This window comes from Arvicola amphibius, chromosome X (assembly GCF_903992535.2).
Source record: "Arvicola amphibius chromosome X, mArvAmp1.2, whole genome shotgun sequence".
Classification (NCBI taxonomy): Eukaryota; Metazoa; Chordata; class Mammalia; order Rodentia; family Cricetidae; genus Arvicola; species Arvicola amphibius.
The window spans coordinates 92,518,149-92,537,555 of NC_052065.1; the positions used below are offsets into that span (position 1 = coordinate 92,518,149).

The 19,407-nt window shown below is 36.7% G+C and overlaps 1 protein-coding gene across 6 annotated transcripts in view; it reads left to right on the plus strand.

Moving 5' to 3' along the window:
• Positions 1 to 19,407, plus strand: part of Col4a5 (collagen type IV alpha 5 chain) — a 193,293-nt gene that overhangs the window by 64,379 nt on the left and 109,507 nt on the right. For all 6 annotated transcript variants that reach the window (XM_038316567.2, XM_038316569.2, XM_038316568.2 and 3 more), the window contains exons 2-8: positions 1,254 to 1,313; positions 3,227 to 3,316; positions 10,292 to 10,336; positions 15,708 to 15,752; positions 15,834 to 15,896; positions 18,526 to 18,579; positions 18,914 to 18,940. In XM_038316567.2, coding sequence (XP_038172495.1) covers positions 1,254 to 1,313; positions 3,227 to 3,316; positions 10,292 to 10,336; positions 15,708 to 15,752; positions 15,834 to 15,896; positions 18,526 to 18,579; positions 18,914 to 18,940 — 384 coding nt within the window. The remainder of the gene's footprint in view (positions 1 to 1,253; positions 1,314 to 3,226; positions 3,317 to 10,291; positions 10,337 to 15,707; positions 15,753 to 15,833; positions 15,897 to 18,525; positions 18,580 to 18,913; positions 18,941 to 19,407) is intronic.

Here is a 19,407-nt window from a genome sequence, read left to right on the forward strand (position 1 = left end):
ACAGGAGGCTGGCTTACTTGTTAAACCATGGGCTATACAGATGGAATAGTGATTAACAATGTTTTATATTTTTCTTGTAAAAATGTTTTCAGTAGTTGGTTTGACAAAATGTGTTCTGCTTTCTTACACATCAATACTGTGCTCTCTGTATATGTTATTCCAATTATTATTAGTTTTTTCTAAGCATTTCAGCTGGACAGTAATGTAACAGATAGTTCTGGATGTTAGATGTCACTTACCCTCTTCCCATTCTCTATATGTTTTTATATTAAAGAAATGTATTTCTCTGGCTTCAGGACATCACTCCCTAGTGTAGTTAAATTTAATTGTTAGTAATGATTCAGAGAATCTAGACTTTGTGGTAAACTCGGAAAGGTTAAAAAATCGAGCTATTATTGATGAAAAAGCAGGAGCAAGGGAAAAAAAGGAGGTAAAATACAGCATTACATATTTTATGATCCTTGTGTGATTACTTATGGATGCCAGGAAACAAGCTGACTTCAAGTGGTAGCTAGTCTTGGCTAGTTTCCAAGGCTATTTGCTGACAGATTGAGAAGTAATTTGTTGCAAATGATCTTAGGATAAAAAGTACGGTGCTCCTACAGCCTGGACAAGTGACAAACCATATCAACCGGAATGATACATGAATTTTCTTTTCATTTTAGCATATTTTAAAAAGATGTTCAGCTGGGCATTGTGATGCTCACATTTAGTCCTGTCACTTAGGAGGCAGAGGCAGTGGATTCTCAGTGAGTTCAAGACGAGCCTGGTCTACACATTAAGTTCCAGGGTGGCCAGGGCTGTGTCGAGAGACCATGTCTCAAAAAGAGGAAAACAAAAAGCTAGTTCTCAGCAAGTAAAGGAGATGGCTATCAAATCCAGCAACTTGATTTTTATCCCGGAAACTTACATAGTAACAACTTCATGTTATTTTTTTTCACCACCGCACACATGCTACAACATGCATGCACCCACCCACCCACCCCCACATACAAATGAATGTAAAATGTAAAAGATATTTATTAGCTTAAAATTATAAAACTTTCATTTGATCATTGTTAAAAGGGAAGTTGAAAGGGAAGTGCATATAACAAAAGCTTGAATATATATAAAATGCCATTGCCATTTGTATATATGCTTTCAAATTTTTTTCTTGTATTGAGTCTACAAGTCTGAATTGCTGAATTCAGTTAAGTTCAAGTTGTATTTGCTTTCAAGTTTGTATTTAATGATTTCTCTTTCTCCTCCTGTAGGCCTGCCATGGATGTTCTCCTGGATCAAAATGTGACTGCAGTGGTATGAAGGGGGAAAAGGTACATTCTAAGTAAGACCAGCAAATCCTATTTGTGAATGGAATTAGGCTTCTGTCAGCACACAAACAAATACAATGAATTCTACTGCATTACAGGGGGAACTTATAAAGATGAGACTAAATGTAGGATCAGCAAACGTCCTCCATAAGACAACATATAATAAATATTTTAGGCTTGGTACATAGAAGTTCTGTTACCTTTTGTGTTTTTTTTTTCTTTATTTTGTTTTGTTTTGCTTTTGCTGGGAATTTTATCCAGGGCTTTGCACAAGATAAGCAAACAATCTACAACTGTGACACATCCCTTGTTCCTAAAAATAAAAACCCCAAACAATAACAAAACCCACAAGAGCTATTGAACATTGACCCCAAAATCTTAGAGGGCAGCAGGGGCAAGGACAAGTAACTGAGAAGAAAACGGAGTAGGAATTGGGGAGAATCGACAAAATGAAATATAGATGAAAATCCTTTCTAGAACCTTTTACTTTACCAGTGAATTGGTTTGTTTTGTTTTTTAAAAGAGTCTATGTAGTCCAAGCTGTCTTGGAGCTCACTATGTGGGTCAGACTGACCTTGAATTCACAAATAATAAGGCTGTGCCTCCCAAGTACTGAGATTGAAGGTGTGAGGCATCATACCCAGCCTTACAGGGATTTTTAAAAATTTAGTAATAATAGTAAGGAGAAATCCTAGTTTTTAGTCCAGTACGAATATGCCTCAGATGACATTTAACTTGAGGCTTTCTTTTCTTACAGTTTCTTTTTCGTCTGTATGTCAGTAACTGATATCAAACTTAGAAATTTAAAACAGGATAATGAATTGCAGAATTGTACTTGGAGACAGGGATCTTCCATTATTACTCTTCCTTCTTCGTAACTCAATAAAATTCCTTAAATGAGTAAAATGACTGGATATTGGTAGTTATATATGAAGAAAAGTTAGGGACCGTATCTTTAGTTATAGAAGTATTCATTAGCATAATAAAAGGTGTTAAAGGTCCTGGTGGCTATAAGTTTATTTCTTTCTTTTATTGAATCTTATTTTCAAGTCCCATTCTGCCCTGTAACACACTGCCTCCTAACAGAACAGATATTAAGAGTTACTGAATGCTGTTCTACATAACACTTATATGGGGAACGTGTGTAAGGGAGTAGCTTTGCAACAGGAATGCTTTCTATAGTGTCAAAATATTAAAAAGAGGTTCACTTGGGATCATAAGGGAAGGAAGAAAGTGAAAGGGATCATCTTTTGAAAAAAAGAAGCATATAGTGAATTTCCATGTATGTAGTTATTCCTGCTTAGTTCTCTCAGACTGCAAGATGAAGGATGGTTAAAAGCTTACAAAGAGTCATAGTCGTGGTTAATCAGTCAATCAACCTTCTTTAAACTGCTGAGCTGGGTTGTGCTCTGTGGTAGAGTGCTTGGCTTGTATTTGTGAAGCTGGAGGTTTAATATCACCACACGAAGAATGAACTAGACTGTCACAACATGGTTTCCTTTTGTATAATTTGCCAAAATCTGAATTCTTACCTGTTTTCTGGATTTGAATAAAAACATTTGCTAAAAATTTTGTGTAACCCATTAAGAAAGTTAATTTATTGAATAGGTTGTTTCCTGAATATTTGTTCTATTGGACACTAAGAATCCAAGGTTGAAGAAGCCATGATGGTTTCCATGCAGAGCTAAAGGAAAAGGTGGTGTCCAGGATAATTTCTGACCGAAGCAGATGAGCAGATGTGGTAGAAAGACATCTTCTGGATTTGTCCATGTTAGTAGATACTGTGGACATACAGTATCAGTATATTATGTTGCATTCATATGACAGTCATTTGAACTTACTGAAATTCAGCTATGCTTGTGCTTAAAAGTTCACAAATGACTTTCCTTTACATTCTTTTATATGTTCAATTATAGGGAGAACGAGGATTTCCAGGTTTAGAAGGCCATCCAGGTCTGCCAGGATTTCCAGGTCCAGAAGGACCTCCAGGACCTCGGGGACAAAAGGTATTTGTTTCCATAGCAACCAACCACCATAAATGTAAAACAAAATGTCAGTCCAACTAAAAGTTCACTGAATTGTAATAAGAAATTACTGCTTAAGCCAAACAACAGAATTAAAGAGACAATTGTTTTCTGTACACTTTATATTTCATAGAATTTGTTTTGTAAATGTTTTTAATTGAAATAGATTGCATTTCTTTTTCTCCTGCCTTACCTCCCTCAAGCTCCTCTGAACTGCCCTCCCTCAAGCTCCTCCCATAGCCCCACATTCTAAAGCTGATGGCCACTTTTCTTTATTATTGTTACATATGCATACATATGGATGTATGTGTATGTGCACATGCACGCATGCTTGCATGCACACACACATACATGCAACCTACTGAATCTGTTTCTGTTATTTCTATGCATATGGTTTCAGGGATGACCACTCTCATTGAACAGCTAACAGGGGGTTCATCCCTGGGAGAGGCCGGTAGTTCTTTGTAAAGGACTGGGACCCCATAAAATTGTCCCATACTGATATTATGGCAGTCTTGACTGTTTCACAGCAAACTTCTTGGTATTCTGGCCCCTAGATTCTTTCCATCCCCTCTTTGTGATGTCCCGTAAGCCATAGATGCAGGAATGGTGATGTAGGGCTGGGCTCCCCACAATACACCGATATCCTCCCTTGATCCCTCTGACCAGTTGAAGTTTTCTATGATGTGCTCCATTTGCTGTGGTGAGACGCTCTTTTGGTGAATAGTGGTAGCTACACTTATTCAGGAAGAGTGGCTCTTCCCCTTATTGAGGGGTTTTGTTTGTTTGTTTTTGTAATTTGGACAATACTACCAAATTCAGATTGTTTTTTGAAGATGTTATTTGTTGTATACGGCTGTTGAAATTGTTCCATTAAACTTCTCCTGGGGAGAGGCAAATAAACTTCTTCTCACCCCAGGTGGGCACCAATGTCAGACCAAAGTGGGATTTAGCCAAATTCCAAGTTGGTGGCAACAATGACTTTATTGGATTTGCTAACTGAGCATGAATAAGGGATTGCTTATAAAAGTGTGGGTAACTCTAAAAGGGCTGTGTCATGGATAATGATCCCTGGAGGTTGCTGTTGACTACCACTTTGAATCAGCCTCCTAACTTTCTATGTACTCTGGCATCTCCCTAGATCAATTGCAGCTGCTGACTGGGGGTGGATCAATAGATGGACTCTCTAGCTACCAGAGGGTTAAAGCTCCATTATCATTATCATAGACCTTGTAGGTTAGTTAGGCTTCTCTAGAGGAACAGAACAAATTGAATTACACACACACACACACACACACACACACACACACACACACACACACAATATCCAGTTGCCCAAAAAGCAAAATTTGACTTAATGACATTTTCCCTCTAGCTTTATTATTGCATATAATGATACTGTACCATATCATTAGAGGGGTAAGAAAATCAAATGGATATCACCAGGTAGTTTTTCAAAATGGAGGAAACTTAAGTGCATGGAGACTTTATAGATAGATAGATAGATAGATAGATAGATAGATAGATAGATAGATAGATAGATATAGATAGATAGATATAGATATAGATATAGATAAAACTATATATAGTTACACCATAAGTTAGATGTTGAGAGAATGATGGTGTGATTGGGAGGAGGTAGTTTTGTGGGATTCAGCAGTAAGTGGGACCTGTGCGAAAATTCCCTGGATAGAACGTGAACACTAAGGAAATACCAAGCCTCTAAATGACTGCATAGAATTTTGTAGATGCGCCATTCAACTGAATTTCTTAGGTGCTATAACACAGCAAGAGCAGCAGGGTGATGCTTGCCACCCAGGGATGGCAAAGAAGTAGCACAGAGATCTAAAAGCAGCAAAGCTGATGGAATTGGGCATTAATATAGAAGCACACTAAAACTTCCTCCTTCTCAACACACAGGAACATAAGCACAGTTTTGTGAAACTGAAGTGGGAACACAAATTGATTAATTTTCCAGCTATGTTATCAAAATGGGTGTGTTGAAATAGAATGTAATTTGAATTATAGAAAAAAAAACTACACTTTTAAAATTTGCGTTTATCTGGGATCAGGGTCAGAGTTTCTTGCATATCATCCAAATTAAGAATAAATATTTGTGTTTCATTAAAATAAGTTATATTAAAATTATTTTGAAATAATTTAGCATTAACTGAGGCTGTTTAGTGTTAGGATAATAGTTTATGAAGATGTGTTTCTATACAGATAAAGTTTGGAGAGCACTCTAACTTTTGATGCAATGTTTTCATTATTTATAAAGTGAGAATATATACTGCTTTCTAAACATCTTAGATTCTACACCCAAAATGTACTTTTTGTGTGGTTGGGTATTTGGATGTGTGTAAAGTGAAAAAAATATAGAATTATACTTTATTGATATACTCCAGTTTATGAAAGTGTAGACTTGTAAAATAAACTAGGCACATAGCTTAGTGGTTAGAGTATAGTCCTGAGATACATACATATATCCATAGAACAATAAATGTATATATATATATATGCATGTGTATTTGTATAAATGTATATATGTATATATGTAATGTTGCAAAAGAGTTTTCATTGAATAAAATGTGGTTCCTGTTTGATGAGTAGTATATTCATTTTATTCAAGATAAACATAATGTATAAAAAACCCCTCTTTTCCATCTATGTTCATTGGTCCCTGTGTACATACCCATACTTTTGTCCCCTTTATTTTTAAAATAAGATGTCATGTTTAGTTTTTAGTTTGTTTTTTCTTCTATCAGTGTACTCATAACATGTTAGTCTCACTACATTCAATTTCATTGTGTGTGTGTGTATATATATATATATGTTATAATGTCATATATAAATATTATAATGTAATAACCAGTTCCCTATACATGATTATGCAGTTTTCAATAGTTTGCTGCTATAAACCTAACTGCTAAGATGTAAAACTTTGATTTACTCTTTTTGTATCAATAAGCATGAATCTGTAAGATAAATTATGAGAAGTGAGTTCCTGGATCACTGGACACGGATACACACACACACATACACACACATACACACACATACACACACACATACACACACATACACACACACACACACACTTGCCTGCATATGTATGCACCTGTGATTTTTTTTTTACAGATCTTACCAGATCACCATTTGTCAGCTATATATAATTTACCTTTGATTCAGCATCACAAAGGAAGCTCCATTTCCATCCAGCTTTGTCACCATTACTGTGAAGCGTTCCTATTTGTCAGTATGGTAGAAGGGTGATCTGTCCGTGTACTTTCAGTTTGCGTTTCTCTCTCTATGAGGAAGAATCTGCTTCTCACAGATAGAGGTGCCATTGGCCTTTTCTATGACCTATATGCTCATAACATTTGCCCTTTTTTCTGGTGGAGTTTTGGTAATTTCCTATTTTGCCGAGCTATTTGTTAGTAAGATTATTTTTGTGCACATACTGTGAGTTGCATTATCCTCCCCTTTGTCCTTGGTTTTGCTGGGTATGTGCATGAAAGTATATACATTTGTAAGTCTCTGTTTTTCAAAGATCCTTTTCTTAAGTCATATATATGGATTTTCAGCCGATCAAATCTTGACCACTTTAAGGTTATATATACCTTACTTCTCAAAGATTTCCTTTCAGTATGTCAATTTATTTATTTATTTTTTTTACCTGTGGGATCCATGCTGGTATCTGTTTCTCCACTCATTTCCAATGCCATCATTTCTGCAGGAGTCATTCCTGATTTGTGGTTTTATTTCTCATGATTTCAATTGCATGCAGCCAGCCACTGTCTGAAAATAATAAGCTGAAAAGTTCTTAAAATTAATGACTTATTTGTTTTAAAGAACTTGTTATAATATACTGCTATACTTGTTTCATAGTATTCTTAGTTATTGTTAAGTTCTTACAATGTCTGTACATTTTGCTATATCTGTGTTTTGTTTTGTTGTTGTGTTCTGTGACTCTCTTGTACATTGGGTTTAATTTCAAATTTTATTTGTGTCTCTCAGTGTGCCAATGTCTGTCCCTGTGTGTGTGTGTGTGTGTGTGTGTTTGTGAGTGGGCGCATAGAGGGGGCTCAAAGTTCAAAACATTTTAGTGGAAGGCCCTTTGCAGACAGCATGGGTGTTGACCTCACCAAGAGGGAAGCTTTTAGGAGGGTGGCTCTGGTAACCATCTTGAGTGCTGACCTCAGCAAGATGGTAGCCACCATGAGACATATTTTCAAGGTCCGTTTTGTTCTCAGTCTCCTAGCTTCCAGAGGGCCACAATTTAATATCAATATCTCCAGATTGAGGCAATACACTCTACATGCGAAGAAAAACACCATAATCATTTAGCTTCTGGTCTTGGGTAAAAGGGAAATAAAGAAAAGGAAAGGAAAGGAATGAAAGGAAAAGAAAAGGGTACTGGAGAGACGACTTGGTGGTTAAGAGCACTGTTCTTCAGGGAAACTGGTTTCAATTCTGAACACCCACATGGCAGCTCACAACTGTTTATAAATTCAAGATTAAAAACCTTGTCACAGACATACATTCAGGAAAAGCAACGAGAAAAGAAACATAAATAAAAGCCAGGTGGTTGTGGTGCACACCTTTAATCAAAGCACTTGGGAGGCAGATGCAGGCAGATCTCTGGGAGTTCAAGGCTAGTCTGGTGGCGGGCAGGGAAGGTGTCATATTTCAGAACATTTTAGTAACTGCACTTAGCATACAGGCAATTCTCTTTTACACTTTATTTCATTTTTATTTGAGACAGTGTTTTCAGTTGTATAGGATTTAGTTTAATTTCAAATTCTTAAAGATTTTTTTATGATTTAACTTTATTTTACGTGCAGTGGTGTGAATATGTCAGATTACCCTGTGTACATGGAAAAAGATATACAGCATACATAAGTTTGGGTACTGCCCAGTTTCAGGTACCTATGTGGGATCTTATAAATTATCCTCTTTGGATAAAGAGTGGCTTTTGTATACCAAATTCATATGAACTTCTTTTCTGATAGTCTTCTAGTATTCAGTTTATTCAAATCTAAGACTCAAAGTATTTTAATGATTGAAACTTATGCTCCACTTTCATATCTGACTGGTGGAGGGTCCACTCACTTCTTTTTTTTTTACAGTTCTTTATCCTCAAAGATGTTGCTGAGGTTTTTTTTCCCATATAAACTTTACAGCTGCCATCTAATTCTATTTTCATTGTATAAAATTTCTAACAAAAATTTGTGGTTTACTTTTTTAAATATTTATTTATTTGTTTATTTGTTTATTTATTTATTTATTTATTATGTATACAATATTCTGTCTGCGTGTATGCCTGAAGGCCAGAAGAGGGCACTGGACCTCATTACAGATGGTTGATGAGCCACCATGTGGTTGCTGGGAATTGAACTCAGGACCTTTGGAAGAGCAGGCAGTGCTCTTAACCACTGAGCCATCTCTCCAGCCCCATGTGGTTTGCTTTTGAAATGTTGAATTCCTTTATTTAACGACCTGGAATTTCTTTTTTTACTTATTTGTCTGTGAACTTCACAACTGTTTTAAATCTTGTGCATTTTCTTGTTAAATTCACTACAAAATACTTTGTTTTACCATGTATGGGTGGGATATTTTCTCCTATTAAGTCTCCTATAACAAGGCTGTTGAGTTTTTGATATTAGCTTTTTATATAATTATAAAATCATCATATTGTTAGAGTAGTTTAAATACCTTGGTTTTCAGGCATACAGTGATATCATTTGCAAATCGTGGTTTTATCTCCTCCGTTGTAAAATGTTCTCCTTTTGAATGTAGTGCTAGGGATTGAGCTCAGGGCCTTGCATGTTTTAGGCAAATGACCTATCCAGGTGTAACCTCGGCTCCATTCTTTCCCACTCCTTATTTTGTTTTAAAATAGTCTTACTCTGTGGTCTGCCTGTCCTGGAACTCTGTATGTAGATGATAAGGCTGGCCTCAAACTTGTGGCCATTTTCTTGCGTTAGGCTCTTGAGTGTTGAGATTATAGATGTCCTTCCATAACTTCTAGCTTTCCAATTTTCTTTCCTAAAATTATTCCTCTGCTTTAACCTTGCTGCTTGATCTAACTGGTGCAATACTGAAGGATTCTTGTCTTATTTCTGCCTACAGTGAGCAGGCATAAAATATTTATTGAACAAGAGATTTTCTAGTTATTTTAACTGGGAATCAGAATTCATTTAATCTTCTTGTAACTGCATCTGCTTTGGAATGAGTATATCATTAAACTTTGAAAAAGGAGAATATTTTATGGAGACTTACGGTCTTTTCATTAACAATATCCATATCTTTGCTGCCAGAACCTGTGGATCTACTACTGTACATCAAATATTAGTTTTTCTTTATTAAAAATTTAAAAGAAAATCCTTAACAAAAAATTCACTGAGGTTAGATTTAAAAATGTCAGTGATACAGGCATGACTTGAAATGGTTAGGAAGTATTTGCCAGGAGTAGAGAGCAGAATCTGGAAGAGAGAGTTCATGATTGAAAAGTTCTGCCAGTAGAAGGTGCTTTCTGAAATAAATGAAAAGATAAAAGCAGAAATTCGAGAACAGCACGTACAACTGCAGCTTTAATATGCCATGGAAATTGTCAAGATTTTGAGGTTGTCTTCCTTCCATTCTTTTTTTTTACTGCACAGATGATTTGGGAAATAGCTGCATTGCTAGCTTATCTTCTTTTTCTTGGATGCCTTGTATACATGTAAAATTCCTTCTTCATGTCAGCATTTTCCCCAGTAAAATAATGACTTTTCTGGATGTTGTTCATATAATTTATCAGTGTGTTTGCTCTTAATAATAAACCTTCTTTGGGTGTATGATTTTTAACACAAACTTTCAGATATTTTTACAAAATTTAAGCCTGCTATAATGGAAAATTAGTCATTTCATGACTGATTTGAAGGACAAAAGAACTAAACATATTGTGTTTTTCAGGGTGATGATGGAATTCCCGGGCCAGCAGGACCAAAAGGAATCAGGGTAAGCAACAGTCAGTGTATGGTAAATGCTTTGTTGATGTCAACAGATTAAAAACAAGCGAAATGATAGGAGACAACAATGATAGACTGGTTATTGTTGTACACATATATAAATATATTAGATACAACATGTTGAATCTATTTAGTGTTGCTTTTATGTGTACTAATGTTTACTATTTCAAGGCTGACCAGTTGTTACTGGATAATCAATTAGAAAGCTCTTCCCTGGGGATCATTAAGTCACCCTCTCTCAAGAGTAATTAATTATCTATAGTTCTTTCTTTGTCTGAGAGTGGGGACCTGTGAAATTTTCCCTATTCATATTAGCGCTTTGTTTTCTCAGTCACAATTGAAGGGTAATGCCCTTTCTTGTGGGGAAGTCAAGGAAGCAGGGGTTTGAAGCGACTGATCACATCACTTTCACAATAGAAAGCCAAAATCAAGCAGCATACTTGTGCTCAGGTTACTTTATCATATCTAGGCCAGGATCCCCTTCCCAGTCAACGATCCTGCGCACACTTAAAATAGATCTTCACATACCAATTAATGTAATCAAGATAATCTTCACAGGCATGTCCAGAGGGCTGTTTCTCTGGTAATTATAGATTCTGTCAGGTTGACAACTAAAATAAAACATTACAACTTTAATCCTCCTAAGCTTGACACCTAAACCCATCACTTTTAAGCCATCACTTTCCATGCCTTGTTCTCATAGACCCATGAGAATGGTATAATGTAAAATGCATTCAATCCAACATCTAAAGTCCCCATAGTCCTCAGTGTCTTAACTGTGAGCTTCTGTAAAACAAAAAACAAGGTATATACTTCAGCATAATATTGGCACAGAGTAAATACCCCTATTCTAAATTAGAAGAACTCGGACATAGCCACAAATAATCACTTGAACATAAAACAAAATCAAACAGAACAAACATCAAATCCTGCAGCTTCAAGTCCACCCTCTGGGATTGGTATTCTCATCAGCTGGAGTCCAAACCACTTGACCAGCCCCATGCATTCAGTTCTGACCCCTGAAGCACACATCGAGTCTTTCTAGGCTGGCTTCATTCTATGTCCACAGCTTTCCTTGGCAGCTGTCCCTTATTCCTGGTATCTCCACTATCCTGTTGTCTTAGCTGTAACTTATGGCTTGCTTTTACAAGTTCACACACAGGCCTCTTAGGGCTTCTTTGCAGGAACTTCAACCACACCACGAATCCTCTGGCCTTACATTCTTTTTCAAACTTCCACGTCTCTCAAATGAGCTACATTGGCAAGTTCTACTGCTAGCTCTTGATGGACCTCTGGTGACTGGAGTTTTGCCTTCAGGACACCTTTTCTTTTGTCCCGATGCAATGTATGATGTTTGTTTTCAGTAGTTATGACCTCTGTAACAATTATAGCTATGTTACCAATACAGAACTGAATTCTCTCCTGCAATGAAATGTCCTTTGCCAAGCAAGGTAACCCATTATCTTTAAATTTACCTTCAATTGAGTTTTAATAAGCAGAATAAACCCAGATCGTTGGCCAAAATATCACATGAATGGCCTCTAGCCCAGTTGCTAATTAGAGTCCTTGTTTACTCTGACATCTCAGTGACCAGTCTCCACTTTACACATCCACCCCCCCCCGCCCCCCAGTGTTCTTGTCTTCCAAGTTCCCAGCAGAAAAGCCTTTAACCTCTGATTATAGCATTCAGGGACTTTTCCAACTCAATATTTTAACTCTTCCACATTCCTCCTGAAAATCATCTCTAAAGGCCTGAGAACTGCATGGTCAGTTTTATCACAACAATGGTTCCAATTCTAGTTACCAATGTCTGTCTTAATTCTTTTACTGTTGTTATGATAAAATTCCCTGATAAAGGCAACTTAAGGGAGAAGGGGTTTTATTCTGACTTACAGTTCATGAGTTCAAGCTGTCCATCATGGTGACAAAGTCAAAGCAGTAAGAGTTTTTAACAGTTGGTCCCATCACTTTCACAATCAGATGCAGAACATGGTGAATTCATTCATACTAATGCATGGCTTACTTTCTCCATTTTATCCAGTTCAGGATCCCCCGCTTAAGGTAAATGCCAACAATTACGAGGTCTTCCCACATCAATTGATACAATAAAGATAATCCCCCACAGTTATGTCATCTCCCAGGTGATCCTAGAGTCTGCCAAGTTGACAGCTAATGCCAGCCTCTCTTCAGAGCTGGTATGCATATGGCTGGTTTTAGAATTATAGAATACTGACGCCTGGCGTGGTGGTACACACCTTTAATTCCAGCAGTTGGGAGGCAGAGGCAGGCAGATTTATGAGCTAAAGGTCAGCCTGGTCTATAGAGCGAGTTCTAGGAAAGGCAGATCTATGCAGAGAAACCGTCTCAACCCCCCCAAGAGAATAATAAGAAAAATTAGAGGATAGTGGTTTATTACCAATAGTGGTGATTTTTTCCAAAGACAAGATCTGTTTTCTCTGACCTTCAGTTTCGTCACTGCTAAAGGTAAAAAGTATATCTCCAAGGTCTCTTTTAGCTCTAAACTTCTGTTTATAGCATAATATCTCTTACTTTGACTATTAGGTGCATGGATGGTTACATAGCCTGCTCATGTATGAATTATTATTGCACCCCCAAAATATTGTAATTCTTTGATAGTCAAACATTTAGATAAAGTAAATTTTGTGCAAAACTTCAAAAATATTCCATTGGCTACATAATTTTTAGTACCATGTGATATCCCAGATTGGCACATCGTATATGTAATATTAGCAGTTGGAATGCTGAGAACAAGAAGACTGTTTTGAGTTCTAAGCCAGAATTTTGTACAGAATTGGGAATTTGTCTCCAAAAAATTCAAAACCAAACTAAAAAAAATCCATGTAAATTTCTTAAGTGGTATTTTTAAAAAATATTTATTTGTTTATATGTATACAGTATTCTTCTTTCAGGCCTCATTACAGATGGTTGTGAGCCACCATGTGGTTGCTGGGAATTGAACTCAGGACCTTTGGAAGAGCAGGCAATGCTCTTAACCACTGAGCCATCTCTCCAGCCCCCCTTAAGTGGTATTTATGACTTCTGTGGATATAGTATGGAAAAAATTAAGAAAGTCGAAACCTTTAGTTTAATTTGTCAGGTATAACTGATTTTTGTAATATATATATATATGCACATATATACAGTTAAAGCTCTTTATAATACTAACACTGTAATTCTCATTAGCCATTTATAGCTACCACATGGTACATACTACGTACTGTGGTCATTAATGGCTGCTTCTAGATATCTGGGAGGTGTTCAATTAGACCCTGTTTCTGTTTCTGAAGTACAACTTTAGAAGTGCTTGATATGGTAGCCTGTACATTTAGGTCTCAGTTTACAGACTACTTTTATATTGTTGTTCTTTATTTCTTTTGTTTTCAAGTTAAGGTTTCTTCTGTGTAACAGCCCTGGCTGTCCTGGAACTTGATTTGTAGACCAGGATGGTCTCAAACTCACAGATATCCACCTACCTCTGCTTCCCAAGTAGTGGGATTAAAGGTGTGTGCCACCACCATCTGGTGTTGTAACTTTAAAACAACAACAACAACAAACAGTGTGCAAGAGAAAGACACAGTGCAACAGAGTTCACTTGGAGGTGTTTTTATTAGAGGAAAGGGAAGCTAAAAGGGAGGAGGGGGGAGGGGAGACCAGCCTCTGGGGACAGGAGTGTCAGCAAAGAAGAGAGAGAGAGAGAGAGAGAGAGAGAGAGAGAGAGAGAGAGAGAGAGAGAGAGAGAGAGAGAGGGAGGGAGGGAGTGGCTTCTGGTTAGTGTGTTGTTTCTGTGCTTTTTCGGTTGATCGGATCTCTCTCTCCTCTATCTCTCTCTCTCCTGCTCTTTCTTCTCTCATCTCTCTCTTCTTCTTTCTTTCTCGTCTTCCTTTCCTGCTTTCTTTATTTCCTCTGCTTTCTTTTTTTTTTTCTCTTTTTTTCTCTGTTCCCTTAGTCTCTCTCCTTTCCTTTGGGCATGTCCCTTTTAAAGGGAACAGAGTGAACGTACACAGGGAGGAGTTCTTAGTGGCTACAGTCTGAGGGACATATACCCCAGGGTCAGGTCAGCACAGGTGTCTGAATACTAACATCCGACTCAAATTACTCTTTATATGCAGTTTAAAAGTGAAAAGGATTAAGTTTAGACAAATGCAGAGAGCACACAATAGATTAAACTTCCTTGTGCTTAGTTTTATCTTCAAAACAATTGAACATTTTGACATTTTGTCTCTAAACAAGCACTATTTATGCAAATATTTTAAAGCAAATCTCTCACGTCTTTCACTTTGCCACTGAAAACTTCAGCGTGCCTCAGTAACGATTAGCCACTCTATTCTTGCTTTACGGTAACAGTTTGTAGATTATTTTTAAGTCAGTCTCAATTTCCTCAGGCCACCCTTTTAGCTGGAATGTTAACAAATGAATGAACTGTTCGAACAACTACTCGAAGTAGTGTTCAAGGAAGGGTTTTTTGAGGGTTTTTTTCATTAAAAATACATTTAATTTAATGTTTCAGTTAATTGTAGTTATTGCTTTTTTGAGATAAGGTCTTACTCAGTAGACTTGGCTGGACTTAATTAAACTTGCCGACAGTGCTGAGGACACCTGCATATTATTCTTTTGAACCCCAATTTCCCCCATCTTTGACCTGGTAGGAGTCCTTTCAAGTTTGATTCCTGCCCACTGTGCTTTTTACCGAAGTCACTGGTCACTGTGACTTTCTTGCTTTCCGGCATACAATCTTTCAGAAACGTCTTCTGCTCATTTTTTTCCCAAACCTTGCTGTAAAGTGCTGCAGTCACAAACCTTAAATATCATATTGTGGTTCCTGATTTGTAACGTGCCCCTGGGATAGAGACACAGAAGTGAGTTGTTAGGTTAAGAGTAGTGTGCATGTCAATTTGGGTAGCTCTTTCCAAATATTCTGCCATAACACTTGAGTCTGTGTTTACAGTACTGCTGAGTACTGTTTTCCCTATATCCTCGCCAGCAGAAACACTTGTCAAGTTGTATTGTGCCAGTCCTGAAAGGGAAATTTCATTGAAAGATGTTTGAGGTTAGTTACATTAATGTCCTCAGCGGAAGATCCATTTGTTACCCTCTCATCTAGTAAATTCATCATTCCCAGATCTGGAGGAATTTTGTGTTAAGACAGACATTTCATCCACGGCTTTGCTTGCAGCCAGTAAGTGCAATGAAGCAAATGTGCCTACCAACAGGAGCCTCTAGTTTTCTGTAAAAGGGATTTTTCAAAACATCTCAAGGAAAGAGCTCTTCTGTAGTTATTAAAACAACAGTGGTTGATAACGGCCTCGTCACTACCTCAAGGGATTTATTTATTGTTATAGGGTCCTCCTGGACTTCCAGGATTTCCGGGGACACCAGGTCTTCCGGTAAGTATGATTTTGATTATTTTAAGATCTTCTGAAAGATAACTAAGGAATGCTATAAGTGTGTTATATGCCTTTTTAAAGGGAATGCCAGGCCACGATGGAGCTCCAGGACCTCAAGGTATCCCCGGATGCAATGGAACAAAGGTGAGGTTTATTGAGCTTAATTGTGGACAGTATGTGGATCATACTAGATTTAAAAGTCTGAAAAGCGATAAAGTGACTTTGTGTCTAAGTCAGCATTTTCAGTATAGGAGATAGCAGTAATATATTTTAGCCTGTCTAACTAGTGGCAATAGTGCATTTGATTAGAGGGTTCTTAAAAAAACCTTCATGTAAAGTAGTTTAGATATTAAAAGTGAATTAGGATAGATGTGGTTCACATACTATAGAAGTTGCTATGAATAATACTTGGTAATATCTTTTATTAGTTTTGCCTTACAAGTAGATGCTATCTATATGTAGAATACTCTGTGTTTTGAGTTTAAAAAATTTATGGTATGTTATTTATATAGTGGAGGAAGGGGCTCATGTATGCCGTGGAACACACTTGGAGGTAGAGGACAACTTATGGGGGTTGATTATTTCCTTCCACATGTGGGATGTGGGTATTAAATTCAAATTGTCTGGGTCTTAGCAGAAGGGCCCGTTTCCTACTGAACCATCTCACTGACTCATGCTTTATTTTTCTTAACTTCCTTAGCTGTCACCGTGAAAACTACATGTTTTTCATCAGCAAAAATGATTCACTTAACTGCAGAAAAATTTGTTAGATAATGGCACTTTTCTTGTTTTGAGTCAAAAATTTGACATTAATATACAGCAATAGAGGGAAATTTGCTCTTCTTGTAAAATGATATATTGTGGCCTCTTACTTTCTTGTTTTGTATTTTCTTTTACATAAATGCACTATTTATTTTTAAAGCATTTTCTGTTTTCTGCATAGTAGTCTATAAAACTACATCTACCCTATATATATATATATATGTATGTATATGTATATATATATATATACATATATATTAATGAAGACCTATGCCATAGTTTTACATTAGGGTATAGACTTTAACTTTTTGCATTACAATGAACATGTTTTCTGAGAACTTTCAAAACATACACAAAACCAACACAACAATTTTCAACCCTAGTATTTCCCAGGTCTCTTTAATGATTGCCAATAGTAACATTTTTTTTCTTGACACAGAATCTCACTATGTAGCCTTGGCTCGCCTCAAACTTACAGAAATCCGCCTGTCTCTGCCTCCCAAGTTCTGGAACTAAATGTGCACCATGCGTGCCCTAACAACTATAATTTTTACTGTATAGATTTATTTGGAAGGCAAATATCAGTATTTGAGAGATTTGTGTTCTTCATTCTAGCTCAGGCAGTCTTTGATGATAGGATCATTATTGGTTATGACAATAAACAATTTCATGAGGAAGTAAACTACTTTCTTGTCCCTGTTCTGGTGGAACAACTATGTTTTTCTTTCTTTGTTTTTAAAGTGTGGGTGGGGGTGGGGGTGTTTGTGTTGCCAGCATCCCTTATGCAACAAGAAAACAAGTACTCAAAGCTTTAAAGAGGGAAGCCAAATGCATGTGCAGGTATATATTGTATGATTAAAGAGATCTTTTTTTCCTTTTCACAAAATAGTCCTTTCTAATATCTAACAATTTATGTTTTAGGGCAGGTATCATTTATGTAATAAGTTTTATATAAATTAAATAATTTTATTGTGCATACTGCCAGATTAGAATTTTCTTACATTTCTCACTAGGTATGTAAAATATGAATGCTGCATCCACGATGTATGGGTTCTTTTTCCTTAATGTCTTCTAAACTTGATATGTATGCTCATTCTTTTCTCTTTGGACCTATTTTTTCCATGTGTTAAAAGGTGATACAGAGAAAGTCATTGAACAATAACTCAGAAGCACAAAGGCACAGTAAATTTTCCATTTTAAACCTTCTGACAGGTTTGTTCCCAGAATTGCTATAGCATACATGGGTATTTGGAAAGAATTTGCATTGGTGTTCTTCTCCCTCTATTTTAACTGCTTTCTAAACCAAATGTCTATATTTCTACTTTACAACAGTGAATGAGAGAAATTGGATACTTAAAACTGTAATGGCCTGCAATTACTAGAAATATTCTTACTGTCTTCTTGGTGATATTAATAGTCTTCTTTGCCATCTTTTCCTTTTTTACAAAAAAAATAATTTGAAATAGTTTACAATAAAAGAAAACGAAGTGATAACTTTGGAATAAGAAGGTATGCAACACATGGTCAGGATATTGGGGCAAATAATTCACTATTAAATGTGACAATAGTCAGAAATCTGCAGTGTGATGGTGTCAAAATAGAGTTTTGAAAAGCAAATGACTATGGTAGAGATTTTCCTTTAGTTGGGGAAGATGAGTAGGGCTAAAAGTACCTCGGTAGGCTGAATTGCTACAGACAGTTGATTCTGAAATAATTGGGAAGCTGATGAATTTTTGGTAATCTGGTATGTTTCGAATGGCATTTGAAGAGAGTCATTGTTTGTTTTATACAGTTATTTACTGTTTCATCGTTCTCTATACTCTTTCTTTTTTTTTGGTTTTTCGAGACAGGGTTTCCCTGTAGTTTCTAGAGCCTGTCCTGGAACTAGCTCTTGTAGACCAGGCTGGCCTCGAACTCAGAGATCCGCCTGCCTCTACCTCCCGAGTGCTGGGATTAAAGGCGTGCGCCACCACCGCCCGGCTTTATACTCTTTCTTTTTAACTCCTTCTAGGGAGAGCGTGGATTTCCTGGCAGTCCTGGGTTTCCTGGCTTACAAGGTCCTCCAGTAAGTTCTAAAATTCATTATTAAAATGAACTTAAGATGTAACAGAAAAGGTGTGAATACAAAGTTTGCTCATATGGAACAAATCGCATATTTAAAGTAGCAAACTTGAGTATTTTTATAAAAAAGAAGTGGCTTAAAGGGCTTCCTGTTGAATAAAACCATGGATTCTATGCTAGGTGATATAAATGTTACCTATAAAAATCCTCTAATATAAAATATTATGAAATTGCCCCTTAGAAGTTTATTCAGATTATTTTCCTTTTGTATAGCATGTATTCTTTTGTTTACCCCTGCCCAATTTGTATAAAAGTCCCTTCTTTCTTTTTAATAATAGGGACCTCCTGGGATCCCAGGTATGAAGGTAAGCATTCATGCTAATAAGATAAACAGTTTAAATAAAATATGTAGAAAGTCTACAGTCTCTGCCTCCAAATGGGTATATATAGAAGTTATGTGCTATACATGGAAAAACTCTCTTTAATTAGTATACTATGTAATGTTCTATACTGACATTCTTGAAAATGTGTGTGTTGTGCTCAAATCTTTCTTTTCTGACACCTTTAGATTTTATCGTATTGTACTTTGATAGGATTAACTGTTGGTTCTCTCTAGAAATGTGTATATTCTTTATTTCTAGCTCCTGTAACACTCTAGTTTCTTTTTGTTGTTGTTGTTTTGTTTTTCGAGATGGGGTTTCCCTGTAGTTTCTAGAGCCTGTCCTGGATCTAGCTCTTGTAGACCAGGCTGGCCTCGAACTCAGAGATCCGCCTGCCTCTGCCTCCCAAGTGCTGGGATTAAAGGCATGCGCCACCACCACCCGGCTGTAAC